The 25,919-nt window shown below is 31.9% G+C and overlaps 1 protein-coding gene across 2 annotated transcripts in view; it reads right to left on the bottom strand.

The window, feature by feature from the left end:
* LOC139998191 (uncharacterized) overlaps positions 1 to 25,919 on the bottom strand; it is a 440,340-nt gene that overhangs the window by 14,911 nt on the left and 399,510 nt on the right. Inside the window, exons 9-10 of one of the 2 annotated variants that reach the window (XR_011803208.1) lie at positions 24,595 to 24,700; positions 858 to 898 (exon numbers count right to left, since the gene is read on the bottom strand). Coding sequence is in view for 1 of the 2 variants with exons in the window: in XM_072022546.1 (XP_071878647.1) it covers positions 24,642 to 24,700 (59 nt within the window). In the remaining variant the exon portion in view is untranslated. Of the gene's footprint in view, positions 1 to 853; positions 899 to 24,594; positions 24,701 to 25,919 lie in introns of those variants that run through there. The other variant, XM_072022546.1, reaches the window with a different exon arrangement.

The raw sequence follows: 25,919 nt of genomic DNA, 5'->3' as shown, positions 1-25,919 counted from the left end.
GTTGAAATTTCACTTTAATACTGTGAAATTAGGACACTTGGACTATATTGCGTACTACACGCGCTCACGGATATTGTATAAAAAAATAATTTAGTATACATAAGAGGTGCAAAAGCAATATATTTACATAGCTAACGCAATTTAATTGAAATGAAACGAAACGAAACGACTGTGTTATAATTCAACTATTTTTTTATTTGTGAATCAATTTCGTAAAAAAAAAATTATTCCAAATTTCCAAATTTCGTAACCCATTTCTAAAAATCATTATTCTCGTCGTTAATGTAATTCACATTTAGCCCATTAAAATGCTTAATTATTAAAATAATTGCCTTCCCCATGCGTGCGAATGAAATTAACGAACGTTCAGGAATTTGTAACCCGAATACAAATTCGATTAAACTGGAATCAAAAGCCGAACTTCAACCACATTTTTCAGTTTACGCTGCAACTCACTCATTTGTTTCCGATTCAATGTCAGCTATTATCTCACGCGACAAACGACATGTGGCATAAAATTTATGAGTTTATCAAACAAGTATTAGAGTGTTAAACATCAATACAATTAATATGCAAAACTTACGACGTTGTATAACTAATAGTCTTCTATTTTTTTACATTCACGTGAACGCGTCTGGCAAACATTGTGAAACAGAATGTGCAAGCGTAAGCATATGTTTAAATTTTACGTTTTAATGTTTATAAAAGGGAAAATTATCGAACATAGTCGAATAAATGAGATGCAAATTAGCAGCAACAAGCAAATATCGAGCACAATTTTACGTAAGACGTACTTGTTCACAGCAGCGAACATGAAGCATCCATTACGTCAAAGAATGTTAAATATTTTCACTCACTAAAGGGGATTATCAGCTTCTGTCACACTAGCTCCTACTTCCTACAACAAACGGTGACAATTTGTATAAGTATTGGTTATTTGATGTATACATATTTATTTATATATCATAGAATCTATCTATATATATAGTTTAAACATTAAAATTTATTAGATAAATATTAGTATTATACAAATATGGTATGATTCATATAAAAGAAAGAAACAGGGAATTTCTAAATAGAAAAAATTATTATATCCACTAAATTGGTAATTAATTGCTTTAACGTAACGTAAATAAATATTTTTCACATATAATCAGTTATTCATGTTCAATTCGATAATAATTTTCTTCATAAACCTATCTCCTGTTCTTCCTAATAAACTGCGGTTATATATATATATATTTATGAAAAAATTTTAAATATAAAAATGCAAATAGACGAAAACGTATAAAATATTCAAAGTCTAATATCTATATATATATCGTTATATTATTCGGTGGATGAAGCGTGTTGCTTTCATTTGTTTAGTTGCCTTCGTAAGAACATGAATATGCATAAACTTCCATAGTCTATTAATAAACGAATATTGGGTGGCTGTCGTTTTTTCAGCAGTTTCTCTTTTTTTGCTATTTTAGTTTATCGATGAACGGTGATTTTACGCGCAGCGAGCATGTAATCTGTACGAGAAGGATTTCACCGCGGAGCACAATGTAACAATTCAGGATACGGGAGAAAAATCAAAATTCGCGGGCCACGTTCGCAGATCACGTTCGTACGTTCGCAGGCAACGTTCGCACGTTTACAGGTCACGTTCGCACGTTTGCAGGCACGTTTTCATGTTCCTACGTTTTACAGTGCGGCATTTGAATGAGGATTCGAGTTAAAGATACAAAAAATGCATATAACGTGCAGTTTTCCTGCAACTTGATAACAGGCTATCAGACTAAGAGACGATTCATTCAATTTTTGTTAGTATTTTCCTCACTCTTTGACTCAGTTTAAATATCATGAATATTTATTTCTTTGTTCAATTACACACGGTGACGTTTAAGTAAATGTACTGCCGATTCCGGAAGCAATCTTGTCATTTTTTCGTATTATGCGGAAATCATTTATCCTTCCTTCCATTTCGTCACATATTGTGCTGATATTTAATAAAAAACGGAGAATTTTTGTAGACTTTAAACTTTTCTGGGAACAAGTATAGTCAGAGATCCATTTGTCCATTAAATTGCGATTACGAATAGATTTGACAAAAAAAAAAAAAAAAAAAAAAAAAAGAGGAGGAAAGAAATAAAGAACATCCAGTATAGCAGTCTGCGGCAGAAAGAAGTTTCAGCAATGTAGCACGATACTTTCTTGACACAGAACGATCAAAATGACAGGATAGTTTGTTTCATCGTCATTGTTAAATTACTCGTTGAAGAAAGAAAGAAATTTCTCGATCGTAAACTAAAATTATACGTATCTTTGCACAAATTCTTCATATTTAAGGCGTAACAAATACTATTTAACAAGAATTAAAGAACAAAGATGTATAATGATTGAATGAACTAATTTTCAAGTTATTAGATTTTCACGTACAGACGATTTTTATTTAACAATTTTAGGGGAAATTATTATTTACGTTTATATAACTTGCTTGCAAACTGATGATATCATCGAATAATAAGATCAAAATCGAACAATGACTATTTCGATTTTTGTCCACTGCACGCCTCAATGTGCGACGGTGTACAAGGAAAAACGCAAAACGCTTTCACCTGGCTCGTCCTTGAACGTTCCCGCGCTACGGTACGATACAGCAGCAGCAGCCAAGGAAACTCCGGAAATTCAACACCGTCGGCGATCGGACGTTTTAATTAATCATTATCGGATAACGGCCAACGAATGTTGAATTCGATACGAAAGCTTAACGACCTGTACCCACTCGACTCCACCGGATTGAGATGTTCAACTTGGGGACGGAAACCGATATACCGATATCGTTTCATAACATTTTGCCTTCTAATGTTTAATCGTATTCGTGATTATAATTGAAATGTAAAAAATACCAGTTGCATTTCAAGACGACATATGAAAAGTATGATAAGCACACACATATATATATATATAGATGTTAATAACATATATATAACTAATGTTACAAATATTTTTTAATGTTTAAGAGCAATTTATTTTAAATAATTTTGATCCACTTATGGTTTACAAAATTATCTTAAGCGAAATAGAGGATGATGTTTTTGAGCCGTAAATTTATGGTTTCAACATCTTTCACAGCAATTATTCTTCTTATTCGCGATAGTTGATAATAAGATTCTGACATTTTTATTATACATCTTTCTAACATTGCCTATACGTAACTTATAATAACAAAATTTCAGCATATTCGGAAGAGTATGTCTTACATACTTTCCAAATAATTATAACTTGTTGCCTCTATTATCTTTTTCACAATGAAAAAAAAATTATCACGATTCAAAAAATGGAATGAATAATTTTTTGTTAGCTTTTTTATTCATTTACGAGGTAACAGTTTTATTATAAATGTTTTTAGTATATGTGTGCAATATGCTTAGTAATCCGATAAAATGATTTTATGTTGTAACCGAATGGAGATTGGCACGTGTCCAGTGAATCGACAGGCCAACTTGCTGCTCGTAAATTTCGCTATAAAATACTATTGATACTCGATGAAAAAGATATACTATTGTTTCATCAAAGAATTACAAAGGTGGCCTTCATACCAATACCAAGACCACTTCAACCAACATTCGTACAAGATATCGACCTTCTGCTTTGATAATCAAATAATAGTCGCTTGATATTGTTTTCTAAAACGTTTACAGCTTGCAATAAAATGTTTCCAACCTTAGTGGTCGCTTGATTTCATCGTATCAGAAAAAACAGAATGACAGAAATGTGATGATATCATGGACACAGTAAACATAATTAAATGAGTATTCTTATATCGTTAAATGAGTAAGTTGTATTTACAATATTCTAATTTTTAATTAATATGAAAATTCTTAACTATCGTCTCCATTTCGTAATGTATAATTTAATATAAAAGGTTACTCCCTGTATTTTAAAAAGCCAGACTTTTATTCAAAGATTTTACATTGAAATTTTTATGTAAGAGAAACTATTACTTAAACACACACTGAATATTTATGATCGAAGCCTACTTTTCGAAGGAAATTTCTCTTTATAGAATTATACAGTTTTACGTAAAACGTTATTCTATCAGTATAGTCATCTTGTTAATAGGGAAACTTGTTAATTGCGAACATAGTGTTTATTAAAATAGATGCATAATAAGGTCTTTGAAATATAATACAAATTAATTTCCTTGATAATACACATGGCTAATTAGTGTCAGCTTTATTCTGTGATAACAGTGACTATTTATCTCTTTCTCTCTTTTCTAGATGCGGACTAACAAATCTAAATGTCTATCGTTGTACAGCATTGACTTACGATACAGTTTACATCATTTTTGTGAACTAAAATGTCTTTATATTTATATTCGGATTGGAACAAGGAGAATCCAATAAAATTCTGAAAGATTGTACTTGTTTTCATGTGATCAAACACAGGATAAGTACACAGCTGTTGTGTATTAACAAGTGCACAATGAACAAGGTCGTTTCTTGCGTATGTCGATCGATGAGTCTCGATTTTTCTTGCTTCCTATCAATGGTATGGAAAAAGGTACAGTGGCCTTGCGAACTAAACAAGTAACGCGGTTACATCGTTGAAGGTTGATTCTTTTTTGTTTATTTTGAAGATAATCTTTAAAACACTTGGAGATCATTTCCCCCACTTCCTCGTGGAATAAAGAAACGAAGATGTTAATACTGCTCTGATTGTCTTAGTGTCGTTGTCTTAACCTTCAATCAGTTCAATTAACTAACTTTGTTGCAGAGAATGTTGTTCTATCCAAAATGTTATTTCGATCGAAGAATTCATTTTGTGCTAGAATTGTTATGTTGCCGTATGTGATGTGCATAGAATTTCATATTTTTATGAGTAAATACAATTTTTATTTTTAAATAATACAAGAAATAAAACTTTAATAAAATGTTCAATGTAGCACTTTAATTTCGATATCTTATATATTTTTGCATAAGTATTCTTAATCTACTTGTTACAATGAAATATATACCGAAGCCTTAAATTTGAGAGTAAACAATAGATATCGAAAAAGATCGTCGTAGAAAGAAAAGTTTATTCTATTAAAATTAGGTAATAAACAATATGTTCTACATAAATTTATTATTTTTGTTCATGTATAAGATCGTTTTATTTTTATACATGTATATTATACTACATGTATATAATATATAAATTGTTATAATCCTTGTTTCTACTTTTTTTATGACCTCTGGTAATATTTTTAAGTTTTAGGAAACAAGCATGCGAATGGTGTCGATCGAGATAACACATCTGTTTACATGATTATTTATTCAGTTTGTATTGTCACTTTGTCAAAGTAGAACTATGGAGTGACATTACAGAAAAAATCAAGGTGACCTTTCGAAACAATTAGATAAGCCTAGACTGTCATAATAATTTTTCTACTGAACCTGTTCTACATGTATGCGACACATTTGTTAGCACAATCGATAGCAATATTTCAGATAATAATGTTAACTGTCTCACGTTCGATGTCTTTTTATCAATTCATGCAAGCATAACATTGATAACGTTATTAATAAATCGCTATCAATTATTTAAAATTAACTGATAACGTACATGTATAGTCAACTATGTTTTTCGCATGAATTTAAAAATAATACGATTGAATGTATCATCAGTAACCTAGTCAAAATAATATACTATCTACTTTTTAAGTATAATTTTTAACGTTCAATGCTATTTAAGTCTATAAAACTGTTTCACATCGTACACTCAATATTTCTTTATCCTCTTCCAATTTAAATGTTAATTAAAAACCAATAATTATTAATATCATTCTTGACATTATTTAATTATAATAATGAATAAGTAATGAATAATTATCGTATCGTGATTTGTAAACACAAAAACAAAATATCGAAGTTGAATTATAAAATTTCGATTATTTCTTCATAATAATATTAACGCAATAACAAGCTCGAATACTTTTTAAATCAAACTGACGCCCAACTAGTATGTTGATTCAAGATAACATGTTAATTAGCATCGATCGTATCGTTTTACATTCTTCTTTTGGTTAATAACGACGGCCAATATATTGTGTATATGTGAGAAAATGTCTGCAAGATCTTTATTTTTCATAATTATCTACAAAATATGTATACAAAACAGTTTGATACGTTAAAAGGCCATAATATATGTCCAAATATATGTATAATGATAGTGTATCTACGTAATAAACTTTTTCCATTCATTGATATCGTAACATATCCGTGATATTTTAAATAAATTATTTTGTATAATTTTTTAGTAATTACAAAATATTCTTTATAATATAATTGACAATACTTTACCATGCTTCGAAATTTATGGTTGCATTATATCTTTTCAATTTATCGCAATCACATTTGAAAAATGTGAGACAAAAACGAGATAAGATAAATCATTTCTGTTGATTTTCTAATTTCAATGCCATCTAGTGGCTAACGGGGTACTATAATATATGATATAGTGAAAATGGGAAAATAACCTGTCAAGTTCAGAAACAAATTTAGAAAAGATAGGTAGATAGTAAATAGCTAATGTTCCGTCAATGAGTAATTAAGCAAGTAAAGTAACAATTAATATTTATGTAATATGTTAATCAATATTTTTAATGGGTTCGAAAGGCAGGCAGAAACACATAAGTATAAATACACAACTTACTCAAAATCGATAATTTGATGCTACTAATCAATAGTCTTGGTAATATGGGATTGATCGAATATAATTATTACATTCTTAAAACTATTGGAAAGTCTATTCTACTACGATTCTTGATCTTCGATTAGAAACGATTCTATACGTTATTCTTATTAATATCTGTTTACTTATGAAAATTTAGCAATGTCATAACGAGATTACCATTACAGAAAAAGTTTTTATGCTTCCAACACACCTATACATTTGCACGTACTTACATACAAAATCTATTACATAGCAAGATCAATTATTTTTACAATGTCATTAATCGAATCCTCAATAGAACTATTCCAACGTATTCAAATCTGTTACATAGCAAGATCAATTATTTTTACAATGTCATTAATCGAATCCTCAATAGAACTATCCGAACGTATTCAAAGACTTTTTTTCACAAAGTACGATCATAGGATCGTCAACTTCAAAAATACAATAAAATTCCGTATCCATAAACTTTCTCTATCAAACGTCGTCGAATGGCATTTAAACCGCGAAAAACGAATCTTTCCTAGCGAGAACGCGTTCATTTTTATCCAAGTGAAACCCAGTCGCAAGTTCCTCGAGTTTCTAACGAGTTTCACCGTTCGGCGCGAGGAAGATTTATGTCTGCAACGGCCAAGGGAATACGTACTATATCCATTGGTGCAACGTCGTCGTAGAAGAGAGAAGGGGACGACGTTGAAAACGCGATCGATCGTTGAAAGATCGCGAGACGATCGACGAACCGTGTCTTTCACGATCGTCGCGTCGGTTCTCGCCCTTATACGGCGATGACCGGTTTGCAATGAACTTATCAAAAGCCGCTCGAGCGAGACGGTTCGATCATTGATCATTATCTAGTTGCCGGTAATAATCGGTCGATGGGACGCAAGAGGTTAAGTGGACCGATCGCGCACAACGTAATGGCGACCGATTTAGCAACCGTTTCGGACAAACCGGCGCGCACGATCCTTCTAAATTAGCGCCGCTTCAGGACGCGACGTGATCTCGTCTGTCCGCCTTTCTTCCGTCCACGGGCCACGATCGCCTTTTTTAAACGATCGCCGACCCAATTTCCCGAAACCCACTAACAGGATCTCGGCGTTTGGTGATTTTAAATGAACCTGAACACTGTGACACGATTTGGGGTACGGAAAGTTGTGTCGTAATTCGCAAACACGTGTCTTGCAGCTAGGGACAGTTTCGATCGAATTGAACGGATCATCGATCGAGTTGAAATGTAAATACTCCGAGTGTTGAAAAAATAATAACACGAATATTTTTATTTACAGTAAGTGTGGTAAATGCAGCGTGTCCCAAAAAATAGTCCCTCTTCGTGTTTTTAAATTGTTCGTAAGGGAAATGACAAAATCGTCGATTTCTTTATGCGTATGATTCATCGAAGGTTGAAAGTTATAAATGTGGAAAATCATGTTATTGTCAAATAGTCACCATCATTTGAAAATACGAATTCTTTGAAGCGTATTTCTCATGACTGCTTTTAGATTTCCAAATGTTTTGCCAAGGAATAAAATGTTCGTTGTTGTGGTTTAGAAAACATTTCGCTATTCTTCTAACGATCGTGACTTGGAAATCCAGCTTTTGAATCAAGGATTACGTTTGAATAAAGTACAATAATTGATCACATATCATAAATTGGAAATTCAGCATATTTGTTTCCTAAATCAATCCTACTGTTCTCTCTACTTCTTCACGTTTGTATCTCTTCGGATATCTTCTTTTCATGAAATACTTTTCTTCTGGTATATTCTCTTTTCCAAAGATATAAAATGCTCAAAGGCGGTAAAATGATAAAAACCATGTACTGTATGTATGTACTTAATAAAATGTACAGATCCGAGAAGAGAACATCAGGGTTAAATATTCTATTCTTCGATATTATTGTTTCATATTCTTGAAATATTCTATTTTCAGTATTTTCTAACTACAAAACGTAGATTACACTCTCACTTTGTACATGCACTCACATTGAAATGTTAAATTGGAGGGTATTGATTTTATAGAGTTAAAAGAGATTGAAAGGTACAGTGTAGGTCGAAGCTAGATTAAAACTGGAGTACACATATAGGTTAAATTGGAAGGAATTGATTTCAGGGGGTTGAAAAGGTTCGTAGAAAATATTACAGTGTAGGGTGGAAGTGAATAGGGTGTAGGTGGATACGTAGGTGGTTGTTGGGTGGAAGTGAATAGGGTTTTAAGCGAACATGTGGGTGGAAGTTGCCGAGTAACAGTGAATAACAGAGTGTAGGTGAGTACGTAGGCAGAAGTTGTTGGGTGGAAATGTCAAGGTTATTTCATTCAAATGAGCGATGGTGTGTCCTTATCGTACGATATGACAGAATGGGGTGGAACAAGATCAATTTTATCTTATCTTGAATGATTCCTTGTGTAAAGTAATAAGTTTTTTTGGAACAAGGAACAAATTACTACAATTTGGTCATTGCTGTATACTATTGTCAATCTAAAAATACTGAAATAATAATATTTTTACACATATTCATTTGGACAAATAAATTATTATATACCTCGTATAACGTAGTTTTTGAAGAGAATGTTACTAACGAATGTGTAATACTATTCAACGTACTGTATATCGTTGTTTCCTAAATTTCCCTTCAGCGACACCAACGTTGAAAAGGAAGATGGTAATGAATTTGTGAAAATTTTATAAAATTCGGAAAACCAATATCTTTTAGAAATACTATCAGAAATACCGTATCTCGATGACAAAGTTACATAGGCTAATAACCTTATTCCGGTGAAGTGCAAAAGCACATTTATTTCAATCGAAGAAAACGAACACTTCATACATTACGACCTAACATATGCATATTAATTTTCCTGCTTCGTTTTATCAATTTTCTATACTTGTAGAAACACGAATTTATCTTGTTAAGAAACGAACCGATAAAAATGTACATGAGTTATTGATTATAGTATGATCTACTGCATGATCTAACATCTACTGCTTCTTTGTACGCTCACAAAAGTTCATTTGAACTGGTGCACGATATTTCATACAAATCCCTGGAGAGTTTCTACCTTACATAACACACTGGATACTCTGCTAAACGATAAAGCCATTTGCACCGGCTGTTTTACCAAACGATGAAGTCATTCCAACGGATGATCCTTTAATTATTTTCATCAACATATTAATGTTGCACGTTGATCAAGCAGTTCACGACCCCTTACTTAATTTCAATCATCCGCCCCGCTCGGAAACATTAATAAAATCATCAATATTACGCGCCGAATAATGTAACAGACATCAGAATCGAACATAAGAGAAGATAGAACTAAATTAATGACACTACAGATCGCGATTCATTTCAATCGGTACTTTTTATACTTCTGTTTGTAGAAGCTGTTAACATAAATATCATTCCATGTCGAATCTGATTAATGAAATTTGCGTACGCTCAGTGAATCTCAGCGGTCCTCTACTTCTATGGGTCTAAGAAGCAAAATGTTTGAGAAGGTGAAACTGGAAAGTCGTAATTCCAGGCTACTAAATACCTTAGGATTATTCCGTACGAAGACGTGTAATTAGCATCATTATGTACGCACGCTTGTTATCTTTCTGTTGCCTGTAATGTAAAAAGAAATGCACGTATATAAACTCGTTATAGTGGTATAGTTTGAGAAAAATAATTAATTCCCATCGCGTATGAGAATGATGAGATTGAAATTACATCTTCCTCCTATGAAATTTCATTCTCATATCTTTTATTAGATTTTTTTACGCGCCATTCATTATCAGCGTTTCCGAAGCTCTGACGTCAGTTCGATGAATTATCCTAGATGTTAATGTTTATAATAGGTATAGTAGTGCCTCTTAATATTGTCTCCTTATAAAATTACTGAATTGCAAATTTTCTCATGTAAAAAGGTTATACAAATAAATTTATTAATTAATTATTGATCGATATATAGCACAAAGACATCAAGTTTTTACTAATTTCAAAATAGAAATTAATAGTTTATTATACAATCCTCACAGAACTTAAAATATTTGAATTTTCTACGCGAGAATGTGTTGCATGGAAACATTTATGTTGCGTGCTGATATTCAAAATACTGGTTGATTAGTCGACAATTAGACGACAGCAATTAAAAACGAGTTCCACGCACATTTTTTGTCAAACATTTTTTCCAACATTCTTTATCAATGCACGCAATTGACCCTTGGCGCCTGATTGCCTATCGTATCCCAACAAGTTACACAAAATGTTGATTTATGGTTTCAGTCGTTACGTTGATTTAATCAAAAAAGATCAGTCCGGGTTTAGAAAGTTATCGTAGTTTTAACTGATGCAAGTTAGTTGAACCATTTGCTGCTTTCTTATCGTAAAGATATAAACGTAAAATCTCTAAAGATTTGTAGATTATGATATTTTTTATCTATATAGGTAATACTTCAGTTATTTAAAGAGTAGAAGATTAGCGACATTTATAATCTCTATTGTTACTTATATTTGTACAAATTAGTTCTCTTCTGAAACTCGATGATTTTAGAAAGGAAATTCTATGTTAAAGATGATAAGAAGAATAGAAAAATGAAAGATTTGTAAACACGAACAATGAAATACACATTTTATGGAGCCTAATCGGATAGGCTATTGTTCCATTGAAATTCGTTCAAATTCAATTATTTCTGAAAAAGCTTAAACTTCAACTGAATAGGTTCTTTTTAAAATTAGATTTAATTAGATTCATAAAACCTTGGCGCGAAAATACAGCTAGATATCTGCAAATCTTTGCAAATCTGCAACTGATTTGTCTACGATTTACCATTTTTTATCAACGTTCTATATACAACAGTTTATGAAAATGTTTAATCACTTATTATAGACAACGTTTACGTGTATGTTGTGTACGTTATATCAGACGTTCTTGATTATATTGATAAGTTATGATTATATTGAAAAAATTTGAAACTAATCCGAGACTGTATATATAAATCATATAATACTTGATTGTGAACATATATTTAGTAAAAAATTATTGCACTGTATAAATAACCATCTTAGACGCATAACGAGTATTAAAGATGATTCCATTGAACCTACAGCTTATTAATTTGGTGATTAATTGACAGCTCAAATATTTTTTTGATTTTTACGAAATATATGTAGATGCACATATGTACTTGCACTAAGTAAAATAAAATAAAATAAACATCTTGTAGCTTGCACTTTTGAGCCTGTCTTTTTGCCAATATAATTTTATAATTATATCAATCGAATCATGATAGCCAGGTCTCGTCGCAATACTAATAAAATTTCAAAATATTTCATATAATACACACGGTATATTGATAAAAGGTATATGTAAACGTTCGAATGATTTTCTGAATTTCCGCGAGTAGATACATACGTTAATTAATTCAGAGCAAACTACAACACATGGGGAAAAATCAAAAGGATTGCGGGACTAATAAAAGAAAGATATATGTACGTCTGTCACGGTTGCGTAATTTAATAATAAGCACCGTAGAAACGTAGACCATGGCTCGATGATGTGCGACCTTGTTGCATCTGAACACGAACGATATACGTACGTATATGCCGCTTTCTCTGTAATTATAGGTTGCTCTATCGTACCAGGAACCGGCAGAGAGCGCACTTTTCCGGTTTCGCTGGCCAGCGTGTCTCGATTAATGACCTTCTCGCCGTTTACGCTCATTTCGGGACTTTGGCGCACGGTTATTTATGCGCTAATAAAGACAGATGATCACGATAGGTTCTCCTACAATCGTGACACGGATTAGGGTTGCTGTGACACGTTTGATCGGATGATAAACAGCGAGCACGCGATTAAATAATGAAGAAAAATTGACGGTGAATGCTACGCTGTAGAAGTAGAAATGATACGGTGTAATGGCCTTTGTAGCTTTATATATCAGCTTAAATTGGGCCTCGGATATCTTCATTTTAATGAAATGTGATCATTAAATACCTGGTATCAAATTCTCGCAATTTGTAATATTGTTCGTTCTCCTCTCTTCTTTAACGTGTTTAACATTATCTTATAACTTTAACCATTAACCAATATAATAAATAATTAATAGTTCTTGAGAAACGTTTCGCCGTATACTGTACTAAATATATTTTAATTCTAAAATAATATACATTTTTCTTAGGATCACCATGTATAGGTAAATAAAGTTAAATAGTACTTGGGAGAAAGATTTCTTTTAATTTAATCTTCAATTTGTTTAAGATTAACTGGTAATAACAATTGACACAAAGTTACCATTACACATATATATATATTACCATACATCTATACCATTTTATGTAGTACAATCTATTTTATCTCCACAGCACTAGAGTCTGACCTTAATAAAGAAAGGAACAAATTGAATTCAAAGATTCTTTCACGATTGAATTTTTATTTTTCCTCCAAGACTGTTGATGGTCGTAGTACAGAGTCTATGTTTCTGCTCAATTACATTATGGTATTTAAATATCTAATATTTTTGTCTAATATTTTTTAAGTATCAATTCGTTTTCTTTAAATTCTTAAAAAAAAAACAAACAAAATACTATAGCTTAAACAATTCAAAAAGATTTTTAAGAGTGCAATGGAAAATTCCCAAATGATTATTCAATAAGGTCGAAAACAATTTCAATTATTCGTCCACCTCAATCCATTTCTCACATTCGATCAACTTTGTTAACGTTGCAATATTAAATTTGAATTATTCCATCCATTATTCAACGACATCGCATAATTTTCTTCCTTTCATTCTCGGTAATATGAAACGTTTCTCAAAAACTGTCAATTATATATCAGACGACTAAGTTGTAACATTATCTATCTCTGGAAAAACTGCCGACCATACAACGTTTCTCGAATGCTTTAACGATGTTAAATAATTGACTGTATCTTCGAATATGTTTTTTTTTCTCTCTTCTATTGGAATATAAGTTTCATTATCGCGAGGATATACAGGCATTAGTGACGCGGCAATTTAGTATTGTTATTCACTTCCGAGTATCGGATAATCGTGTACAACGCCGATTTAAGACTTGCTAGGATCGTTTATCACGATTGTCTTTACGAACCATTTGATAAGAAGCAATTATTTCTGTTTCTTAACGTACAACCTTGAATTGGTCAAGGTAAGATCAGACAATAACTCGAAGTATTTCTTTTTTTTTTTTGATAAAAGAATATATCGTTGGTTTACGGGTAGAGTGATAAATGTTAAAAGTCGTCAGGCTTGAGATTTCAGTAGAAATAAACGCTAAGAGCGAATTATTTTCTAGAAGTATTATTCGAAAACAATTGTAGTAGCTAGTGAGAAAACATTAGGTTGTCCGAAAAGTTTCTTTCGTTTCATAAAGTGATAATAGATGAACAACAAATTCTGTTTTATATTATTTTACTGAATTAGGTGTGATCCGTTTCGTTCTAATTCTACTATTATGTTCGTGCATAATTCAATAAACTAATATAAAACAAAAAACATTGTGCGTCTATTATTTCCTTATAAAACGAAAGAAACTTTTCGGACAACCTAATATCATGATTCAAAAACTGTTTCAATAAGCGATCCACATAAACAACGTTTTACCAGACATACTGAAAATATGGGCTAGTAGCTACAATATAGAAGAAACAAAATTCGTTCATTGCGAAATTCGTCGATGATTAATAACTTTTCATTTGAAACTTTCTACTTCAAACTGATTTTCTGGGAAATTTAACTTTTTATTTCTGTTACTCTTCTAATGAATTGACAATGTTGGCTTATGTAGCTAGTTTCCTAAAAGTCTTTCTATAAAGAAACATCTTTCACTCGCACATGTCCTCATATATTACAGAAAATATCAATAAATCTGCTTTCCATCCTCGTCAATGTAAGAAGATATTTTCATACATGAGAAAACACACGCAAATACGTTCTTACGATCCTATATATCATATAATATTCTTGTGAGTTTTGGAATGACCTATTCTGTTCGTGTTCACTCCTTAATGTATTATATTTACAAACTAAGCTTTCCTTAGATTACAATAATTTTTTATAACTGTATTTATCAGCGTATTACAACGAGTACTAGAATAACAAGAGTAATTTACCAAAGACTAAAGAGAATCATTTTATTGTTTAAATATTATATTTTTAAAGACTCTTAAAGTTGTATTCTTTATTATTACATCATCGCTATTAGGTACTTTTTTGTTATTTAAACGGCGAATAGATACGAGAAGAACGATCGATACAAACTGAATATATATCCTACGATGCATTTGTCCTTTCAATTCCACGGATCGGATAGCAACAAGTTATTGCAGTTACGGCGACCTGTCTCTTAGATTTGAATCTAGTATTTCGTTCGTCATCGAATGCTATTTCAAAGCAACGCCGATCGAAATAGAAGATAAACGATGTTCTGCGAGCTTGTCGAACGTTGCAGAGTGAATTGCGATTCCTCGTAGCTGATTCTTTGTTTAGCAATTAAATTATCGGTTCGTCGAAACGATAGTGATTGATACAAACGGTGCTCCATTTTGAACCTTCTTATCAACTAATGATTTGCCAGTGCGAAATTCGTCGTTGTTATGAAACAATGTAATCTTATCTGTTTCGTTGCGTTTGCACTTTCTATTTATCGTCGTGGGTATTCTTCCTTTTTTAAATAAAAATTTTCACAATTGAATGGAATTTTTCTTTTAACAACGAAGATAATAATATAATATCAATTAGTATTACCATTTTTTTCTATTCTGCTCACAGTTTGTAATTATAAACTTAGTTTCAATTCGATCTATCAATCATTTTATATTAATAAAAAATATCCCGTCGAAAAAGTGTTAAAGAGACGCCAGTATGTAAATTAAGATCATGATAATTATACGTAAATACTTTAACTTGACAAAAGTTAGACTTTATTATAAAATCGATTAAAATACGATTCTACTTTACGTGTCAGCCTTCAACTTACGAATAGTGCTTTGTCGCAAGAGAGTTCGCATGAACCGCGTGCAAGATTAATCAATTTCAAGGAGGTTCCGTTGCATTCAAGTGTAACAGAGCCAGAGTTAGTCGACAGGAATGACACTCGATAGCAGAATTAATCATCTAACCTTACGCTTAAAACGATTCAACCTAATCAAACAACATTAAACCAGTTTCGATAAACCAGTCGACTAATCAGACAAGATAGAAATCATTTTATACAGTTTAGAAAACGTTTCAAACTTTTTTTCCATTTATCGTGTCCACTAATTAATTTGTTCCTCTAATACAATATCAATCAAATCTTTTAAATCACTAATAAGTACATTACTTTATCCTATTTCTATCCCGCAAGTATTTCGAAAGATGGTCTTTAAATAGCATAACGTCATGTCATCACGTTCGTCTGTAGGAAACGATCGATCGAAACCTCGAAAGTTTTCCACGCTAGGTGTAATATAGCGATTGAGTAATACCAGGGCGGAAAACTAAAGGGGAGAATACGAGAGGAAGATTAGAGCTATATCGACGAAACAAGATCTATATGATCGATTCGTAACTGTACCGCGATTATTTCGCTGCGGTTTTAGTGGTTTGAAATTTACACGAAACTGTAGATTAACCTCGTGTTCGTCAGTTTCACGAAGTCATTGTTACTCTCTCTACGTATACGTGTCGAGATATTAGAATCTTGGTACCGATAACAGAGGTCCATGTGCCTCAAACTATTAAAGCTTTGTACGCGAATACCACGACGATACACGTGAATTATTTATCAAAAAGTAATCGCTAATAATCCTGGCAGTTGATGCAATTGAAAATAATAAGGCAAGAACAAAAGCGATCCGAAAGCCTATTTCGCAGCATCACAGCATCGCGGTATCGTCATACTGGCGCGCCTGCTTTCGATTAATCTTGTTTTCGAGCATACGGGGAGGGGGAGTAATCGATTCGACCTACTAAGCAAGATAGATACGTACATAGTTAGAAAGACGGTTCTTCCTCTCTTGTGGACGATGATTCGCGCTTGGTCCAGTGATTTCGTTCCTGGATCTCGTTACCGATCGGCTCATTAACCGCGCCGATTAATCGTTCAGAGTTCTACGTGAGGTCGCGTAATCTCTTCACGATACAGAAAACGCTATCGTTCATTCTGGATCATCGAGATTACAGCACCAGACGTCAATTTATCGGGGCGTGAGATCCGTTTCCCCGTCGGTGAAAAATTACGCCGGGAATCGGTATCACGTCGGGTGATAAAAGATTCGGTTCTGATGGAGATTGCATAATCTTTGACTTCTTGTGAAAATTCGTGAACGTAAATATAGATTTAGAATCTGTAGTTCTGAATGTAAATTTGAATAGGTTTTTGAAAAGGTGTGTGTAATAGCGAATGAATTTCTCGACACGTGTTTGTGATGATGAATGTGCATTTAAAAGGGGAATTTAGGGATGGTAAATACTCATTTGGATCGATGTTTGCCATAGTGAATGTATTTTTGAATAGATTTGTAATATTGAATGTAATTTGGGACTTTAATAATCTTCTTTCTCTCGTGATAGGTTTATCTGAAAATAAATGATGTCGGTACAACTTGATGGATGTACAGAACCTCTGTAGTAGAATTTTTGGTAAATCGATCGAATTAATCTAATCGATGCGTTTCAGTCCAAACATCAGACCAAGTTTCCACTACTAGTCAAGATAACTTGTGTAACTTGTGGTAAAAATAGATTTTTTAATAAAAAAACTTGTGTCATAATAGTAAATGGAATAAATAAATGTGTGTAATTTAGTTCTTAAGAATTGAATATTAATCGTGTGTTTATGTAATAAAATCGAGAAACTGATGAAAAGTGGAATTGATAGGTTTGGTTTCTGAGAGGCTCGTATGTGCAGTTTAAGAGGCTTTAATGTGTCATTCTGACACAATTCAGATAACGGGAACACTATCGATAATGATGAATCATGCATAAAAATTATGGCAGACTTTAAGGATTAGTCAAGACGAAAGTCATCTTGCCGGTTTCACGCCATATGTTACAATAATTAAACACTTTTATATTTCAGAAGACAAATTTATACTTTCTACTCGTACATTACAACGATCATATATATTCATTAAGGTTTTTCAGGATTACATATCTCTTAAGTATGTTAACGTATGAAAGTTCGCAACTAACATTGTATTGTTAATAAAATAAAAATAACGATCTTTTATATGAAAATATCTCGCGTGCGTACGAATGTCCAACAAGAGTGATATGATTCTTTCTTCGTAGCGGGAAGCTAGTTTAAAAGAGAGGTGAAAGTGGAATTTCACTCGATTTCTTTTCCTATGATATAGAATGTAGATAACGATTGCAACCACCTTTCTTCGATACGTACGACTTTTACTCAATCTTTATAAACAATCGATATCTAATCAAACATGAAGTACATGAAACATTGTTGAAACGCTAGATTCATTTATTATCCCTAGTCTTAATATTTCTTTGCAATCAGATTTATACTAGTTTCTCGAGATCGATAAAACATTGGTATCTGGTATATTAAATCTTTGTAACTATGACTAAGAGAGAAATCGTTTCTATAAATTACAAACACCTCAGCAATGTACTTGATTTTATTCGACCGTGATAATCACAGTGATAGAACAATTACTAAGAACAATAGCATTAGTAGATAAAATATCGCGTCATCGAAAATGTTATAGGAAATGGTTAAGGAATGTGGAAGAATTAAATTTTCTTTAATTTTTAATTCGATTCTAATAAACAACGAAACTCGATAGAAAAAAATTCTACAAGTCACTCTATTAGAAGATTCCTTAGAAAGCAATGACTCCTTCTATAATTTAAAAATTTTATTTTCCATTTATTTTCGTATTTGTCAATAGAATTTTTATAGAATTTTTCTAACAAATGAAATTTCATTCAATTCTATCACAGCATTTTACTTTAGGGACATTTTCGTAAAAAATATATCCAGCTAAAGAAAATTATCATTTTAGAATTATTAGTATCCATAGCAATGACGTCGAATTAATAACGAAGTTAATAATTTACGAGATTGGGTATAGATACAATGGAATAAGTGATTTCAATTTTTTTGTCAACTATATGTATAATGTATTTTTTTACGCGTACTAAAACATTTAATTTATTCGCAGCATAAATTTCCTATTATTCGACTGTAAATGTTTATGCATTTATGCAAATTTGAAAGATGCAAGAATATCCAGGATGTACATAGTATGCAGAAGATATCCATAGTAATTATTATAATTCTAGTGGGCGAGTAAAATCTCTGCTTAGGTTCTATTTCTTAAGATGTATGCATAAAATTTGATTTTGCATAACCATTTACAATCTGCCTACTACTATAGGAACCACGATCAATTTAAAAGAGCCTTATCTCTTTTATGAAATGTTAGTGGCACGAGAATAAAAATAACGACTAGACTACGGATATTTATGGATTTTTATATTATAAGTTTATCTCATCTACTAAGTATTATAATAAATATTCTACCTTAAATATGTTATATATTTTTGCACATTATATGCGTCCTATAGATCATTGGCCCCTTAATTTTCTCCAAAATGCAGAAACATTTGTAGTCTGATAATAGGGAGTCGCTATAATGTAACAGCCACGTTTAAAGAAAATCGATATAACATAGAGAAATATTTTCATAATTTTATCAAGCAGCTAATTTTATTTAAAAACCAGAGCTGAGAATGAGAAGTGAAGGAAAAATTGATCGGCAGACAACGGGAAGAAAAGCTCGCGGTTTTGTAATCGCACTAACACGCGGTCAAGCAAAGAAATGAACGGAATCGATGGCAATGGAAGCAGAATACAGAGAACCACAGGCAACTTTCACCGGTTTTCAATCGGCCTGTCGGTCAACCCGCAGAGATCTATCGATCGATAGATCGGCCACGGGACAATCTCCTTTCAACGAATGCTCGTTCACTGTTCCTGTGTGTCATGCGATCCGAAGATCGAGGGAGGTAAGAGAGAAAGTGAATCGATGGACATTAACGTTATTTACATACGATGTTACATGACATAAAAAAAGGAAATATTTTTTTTCTCTTCTTCGAGACTACTACGTCGAACGATGACTTTATATAATCAAAAACATCTTTTCCACTTTTTTCACTCTTATTTAATACTCAGTGTTAAGGAATGCAACGCCGGTGACTTTATGACACAGCGAAGCATTTTATACATTTTAGTATGCGTCCCACACGCGGCACTTGGTAAAAATTCGTCTCTTTAGAGACCATTGTTCGTTTTCTTGCTAGAAAAGTAGCATAAGGTCATATCCCAAAGAATCTTCTGGTGACCTTTGACCTGGCGAGATTACCCTGTTGCTAAACCAGCGACTAATCTCTTTATTTCCCCCCCAGGGGTATGTTTCGCTACAGATTTACTGGAGCGAGATGCTGCAAAATTGGTTGCCTCTTAGAAACAAGTAGTTAGTTGTCAATCGCCATCCTTAGTTGCTAGTTGTCTTCCTTGGTCGTTACTCGTCACAAAGTCGACACTTGTAGTCGTCACCTGTCCTAGCCAATAGTTGGTTGTTGTTTCGAATTAAATCACGTTTTCGCTAGTTTATGTATTATCCTTCGCCCTTAGCAATCGTGCCGGAATTTATTTCCCATATTAGTGGCTGGTCCTTCGAGCTAAATAGCTAGTTTCTTACTTAGTTGGTACACCACATGCAAAATCCAACAAACCTCGAACGATCGCAATATTCGATCAATCACAGGGATAAACACCCAGAATACTTCAAGATAAATGTGAACGTTTTTGACAGACTATAAAACACTCTTAAAAAATAACGTGTTATACTAGAACTAGTTATTTTTCGAATTTCAGCAACTGTGGTTATTTATATTATACATTAATCTTATTGCGATAAATCTTCTCAGAATATTCTTCGTTTCTTTTTTACTTGTCTTTTCTATTTTAGAGAAAGAGCTTTAGTATTTATAGATTTTATTGCTCATTGGTACAGAATTATATCGTCGCATACTCTATGAGAAAGTATTTACTCGTTGTTACGTCTACATTGACAATATTAATGAAATGGAATTGTTTTATATACGGTGGAAAGATCTTGCCACGATTAATCATACACATATATATGTATATCTATCGGTATGGATGTATGACAAGTTGAGAGAAAAATTGGTTGAAGTTGTTTAAACTTTAGCCGTTTTAGTTAGTTTTCTTTAAATCTTGTTACAATTAGTTATATTTATATTTCACAGATGATAGAGACTCCATGCTCAGTATTAAAGAATACAGCATGTTGTTCCAGCATAGATAATTAATGTTTCTTGAATAGAAATGTAAATTCTAAACTTGATGAAATTATTGTTGTATGATTATCATATAGAGCGCCGTATAATTATTCTTACAATTATTAGAAACGAGACTGGGACTACATAATAAAACAAATTTGAAATATGGAACAGAATTCTGTTGTTCTACTTTTCCTATTCAAGAAATATTCCCTTATCAGTTGTCTCGTTAGTAGTCATCGGTTGCATGATTCATTCCCTATATATATACATTTCTACGTTACTAACATTATATAATCTAATTTTAATTTACAAATATAAGCTATACAATTGATAAAAGAACTATGTTATTTAGAACAAATTTTATTTTGCAACCAATATTCCAAAGTACTTTTTGAATTGTTAACACTCATCCTGAAACACTCTGTGTACTTCGATACATTAAAGCACCGAAGATATGGTAAAATGCATCGCTTCGTTGCAATAATAAATAAGTCTCGCGAAGAACAAAAAACGGATACATGTTGTTTTCGAGATTGATAAATTCGACAACGATAAATCTGACGGAGAATGATGACTGTGAAACGAACGTGATTTCAACTTATTCGAAACGTTGTATTTTAAGCATATTTAAGAAAGTTTCGATTGATCGACTGAATCGAGTGTCTGCAACATTTCAAGGATGCTTGAAAAAAGACCATGTGATTATTATGTATGAAACGAAATGCTAGAGTTTAAACGTGTAACTTTAATAGATTTTATACGAGGATAAGGCAAATGCATCGATTAAATTAGCAGTTTACAATGTTATTATAATACTCATGGCAAGATTATGTAAAATTATGGCTACTTTTAGAAATATTAAGTTGATGCGTGTGAAATGTCGTTTCTTCAGAGTTTCGATTTTACGGTTCAATATCATCCTTTAATACGTGCTCATCAAATATTAACAGGATTTGTAATCAAAATATTAGCGGTTCATGAATATTCATCATGAATAGTCAGAATATTGATAGAATTTTGTATATGTATTCTAAAAGAAAGCGAAAATTGGTGAAATAAAAATTCTGCAAGAGAAAAATTCAACGTTAAGAAAATTCCTGTATAAGCATTCTGCTGTCTTTCTAATACTATGTAAATCCCTTTCATTTGTTTCAGACTAATCGTTTAGATTGATACAAATCAGTATAGTTATCAATCCCCTTGAACTCTCTTTGCATAATTAAGCAATTGAGTAAGTCATAGGTCATTCATGTGGAATTTCATTTTAGAATTTTATATTAAATAGGACAATTTGTGAAATTTATTAATTAAATTTACAAACTTAGCAAAATTATTACCACTATACGATGGAATTTATCAATTTCTGATTCGTAACTTGTAACTTGAAAAATATCATTAATCGTGTTAATACAATTGTGAAATTTACCTGTAATAAATCTAAAAAGAAGAGAATGAGAAAAAAAGGAAAATTGTAAATCGCAATATATCGCAATTACTCGACAAAAGCATCGCACAAAAGCATCGAAATCAGCACAATAAAATCCTTTTTACTTTATTCTTTTATCTCACCAAGAACCACATTCATATAGAACGAACAGAAACGACATCTAACAGAAAATTAAATTCATTCGAGACCATCGTTCTCCGTCACGATTATCATGATCGAATTTATCAAGACCTGAACTCGAATACCGTTCGAATTTATCAAGCTCAGCTTTCTCTAACCGCTAGCTTATCGTTCCATTAAGTTGTCGCGAGTCGCGTTTGATCGTGCTACAGGGACGACACGATTAATCGACGTGAGAATTTCATACAATTGATTACGTATTGAAATATTAACGCTTTATCAGCCAGCTGCTTTTACTACTAACAACGACCTGTTATCGACAACATTTTTCGAAAAATGGCAAGAAAGATTGATAACGAAGGAGATTTAATACTGACTTTTAGATGTTCTTACTTTGAATTTTACGATTATGATTTTCGATATATTTCGATAGAAATAGAAATTCGAAGGAGGATATTTATACAACTTCACACTTTTATAAATATAATTAAGAACTACGATTCTTCATACAGTAGAAATTCAAAAATTCAGATGTTATAAGTATATTCAGTAAGTTCATTCATTGAACTAGATACTAATTAAAATATCGTTCAAATAAATACAGTTTATACAAACAACAGTTCTACTGCACAAATTAAAATCTATCTTGAAATTTACAATTCTCTGTAACTCTTCTTTACGACAAATAAAATTATAAAATTATAAAAATAAATTATTTGTCATTCGATAAAAATTGTACGCTAATCGTATGTCTAAATAGTGAAATTGAGATAAAGTCCAATCCTCGACTTTCGTTTCTGAAAGGTTCGTATAATGTAAACAAGTTTTATTATTTCTGTTAATTATGACCATTGGTGTGGATTATCGTCGGAGTGTTAAAAGGTTGTCAACGAAAACGGAAGCATTTTGGCGCAACGGTGAAATCAACGGTTTCACGGAAATCGTGTTCCAATCAGGATGCAGAGTCGATTTCTCGACTCGATGCATACTCGAAGTGAGTCAGCACGGGCGTGTTGCACGTGGAAAAAAAGTTTCTATCACCTACATACCTATTTGCTGAGGCGCATGTGACGAGAATGCATAAGTTAAGTGTCGTCTGGACCTCGTTAAAATAGTAACGACTATGATCATACTTGTCTTTACGACGCGTACAGAGAGACGAATGATAAGGGTTGTGAGTTGGTTTTGTACGAAGATGACTTGGATCTATGTCTTGGTGGTAGTAATAGTGTGACGGTAAACGATATGCATACACTACAGTGCATCCGTAAGAATTTGGACATTTCCCAATGATTATTGAAAGTATATAGAATATACTTCAAACGAAAGTCCTTAATTTAATTTTAGTCTTTGGTTTTATCTCTGGTAAATATGTATATACAGTTTGGAGATATTAATGAAAACAATAGTTGATCTAAAAGTTTATAGAGATTTTGTCAAGTGTCAATCATAAATGATGCTGATATATTCCGTTGAAACTTATCAGAGTGTATTGTCACAGCTGCATGACAAGATATAACAAATCGACATATGACAAAAATATCAACCTTTTAATCAAATTACATCAAGTGTTTGTGGATGGTAGTATAAATGCCAGACAAATTAATTAAGAGAATTCTAATAAAAAAGACTTCAAATATGATATGAATATGATAAAACGTATGTGAGAATGAGAAATGAAAAGTGGGTATATGTGTACTTTACAAAAATGAGATTTATATAATACTGTCTTATTTACAAACTTATCTATGTTTATTACTATTATTATAGCTTCCTTACGTACTTTATATCTTTTCAATCAATTTTCAATTTATGCAACGTATATAGTGAAGTCAATATATTGAGATGAAGTTCCCAGATTTTTGGTAATACATTTAATAAGATCGAAAAAAAATAATAATAAATAAATAAAACTGAGATATTTGTATTATTAATAATAATAAACCACGCATACTGTTTAATCGATTAGTAGAAAATGATAGAAGTTTTGTAGGATCTTACTTACCCATCTATCAATGCAGGTCCCGATCTTCCATAACTTAAATCCATTTGTCAAAATATGTCTGATAATAAAGTTGTGCGATAGTCCAACTGGTAGAAGTTTACTGATTCTGTTTAACAGAAAATTCTTTTTATATTCAGAAACATTATATATTACATCAGAAATTATTCTAAGTTTCGACGTATAACTAACTTTTAGTTCTAAATATCTGCGCTATAATGTCCTAATGTTTTACGATACAAAAAATAATACGCGTATTTTATAATAAACTGATGATTATTCAGTTTATTATAAAAAATATCAAACTCTAAAAATGTTTCGCATTGAGTAATTTTAAGTGACGAAGACTACGGAGGATGTACACGAGTGACGAATCTACTTAAAATTGAAAAGTGACTTGTTAAACGCGAAGTTTATCACCTGATGCGAGATGTGAGAAAAGTTTGCCTTCTGAGAAAACATAGCCCGACAAATTGACGTCTAGTTTTCTTGAAAAATGATAATTCAGGTGTTCCCGGGGAATTTCAAGGAAAAAATGTTAATATTGCGGACACGTACTAAACGTGCTCGAAGCGAGCTTAAACGCACACGCGGACGTGTTTTGCTTCAGAATTCAACGATTCAACGAGTCATTCACCCCGCAATTAGATAATTTGATCGCCTAGTACGCATATTAAGAATTTCTTCTCGAATGAAATGCACAAAATAGTATTCAGTGAAATTTTTCTTTCATTCGTTCTTATTATTCTATCTGGAACTACTAATATTAATAATATCTAAATATTCCAACATCGTTTAAATAATTTAAACGTTAATTGACAATTTGTATTTAATAATGTTTTATTTATGAAAATATAATAGATATTCCACTATGAAATTGTACAGATAAATAAGTGTTAATTTTCTCGAAACAATCCTTCGTTTTCATTAGCGGTACTGCTAATTTTACTACAAAGAATCTCATTGTAAGTGTCAAGATCACAGATTTACCAATCCGTGTGACTTGCATAACTTTTTTCAAGACAATTTATTATGACTTAGCGTCCGTTACTTGGTCCGTTTATAAGAAATTATTGCAAGAATGAGTAATGAGTATGCGATTCTCCATTAATCTTAAACAGATAGATGAATACACAGAATTAAAAAACAACAATACAATCTCAAGATATAGAAACTACTATATACCGAAAAAATATGTACATTTTCTTTATATGTATGTTCGATGCGTACATAGTTTTCTTTTACATGGATCAATCTAGATTTGGTTTTATGGGTATATAATACTTTAGTCGTATACTATAATAAATACCTGTTATATTATAAAATTC

The sequence above is a fragment of the Bombus fervidus genome, chromosome 2 (assembly GCF_041682495.2).
Source record: "Bombus fervidus isolate BK054 chromosome 2, iyBomFerv1, whole genome shotgun sequence".
In the NCBI taxonomy this organism is placed as follows: Eukaryota; Metazoa; Arthropoda; class Insecta; order Hymenoptera; family Apidae; genus Bombus; species Bombus fervidus.
This window is presented reverse-complemented; position numbering and strand designations above follow the sequence as displayed.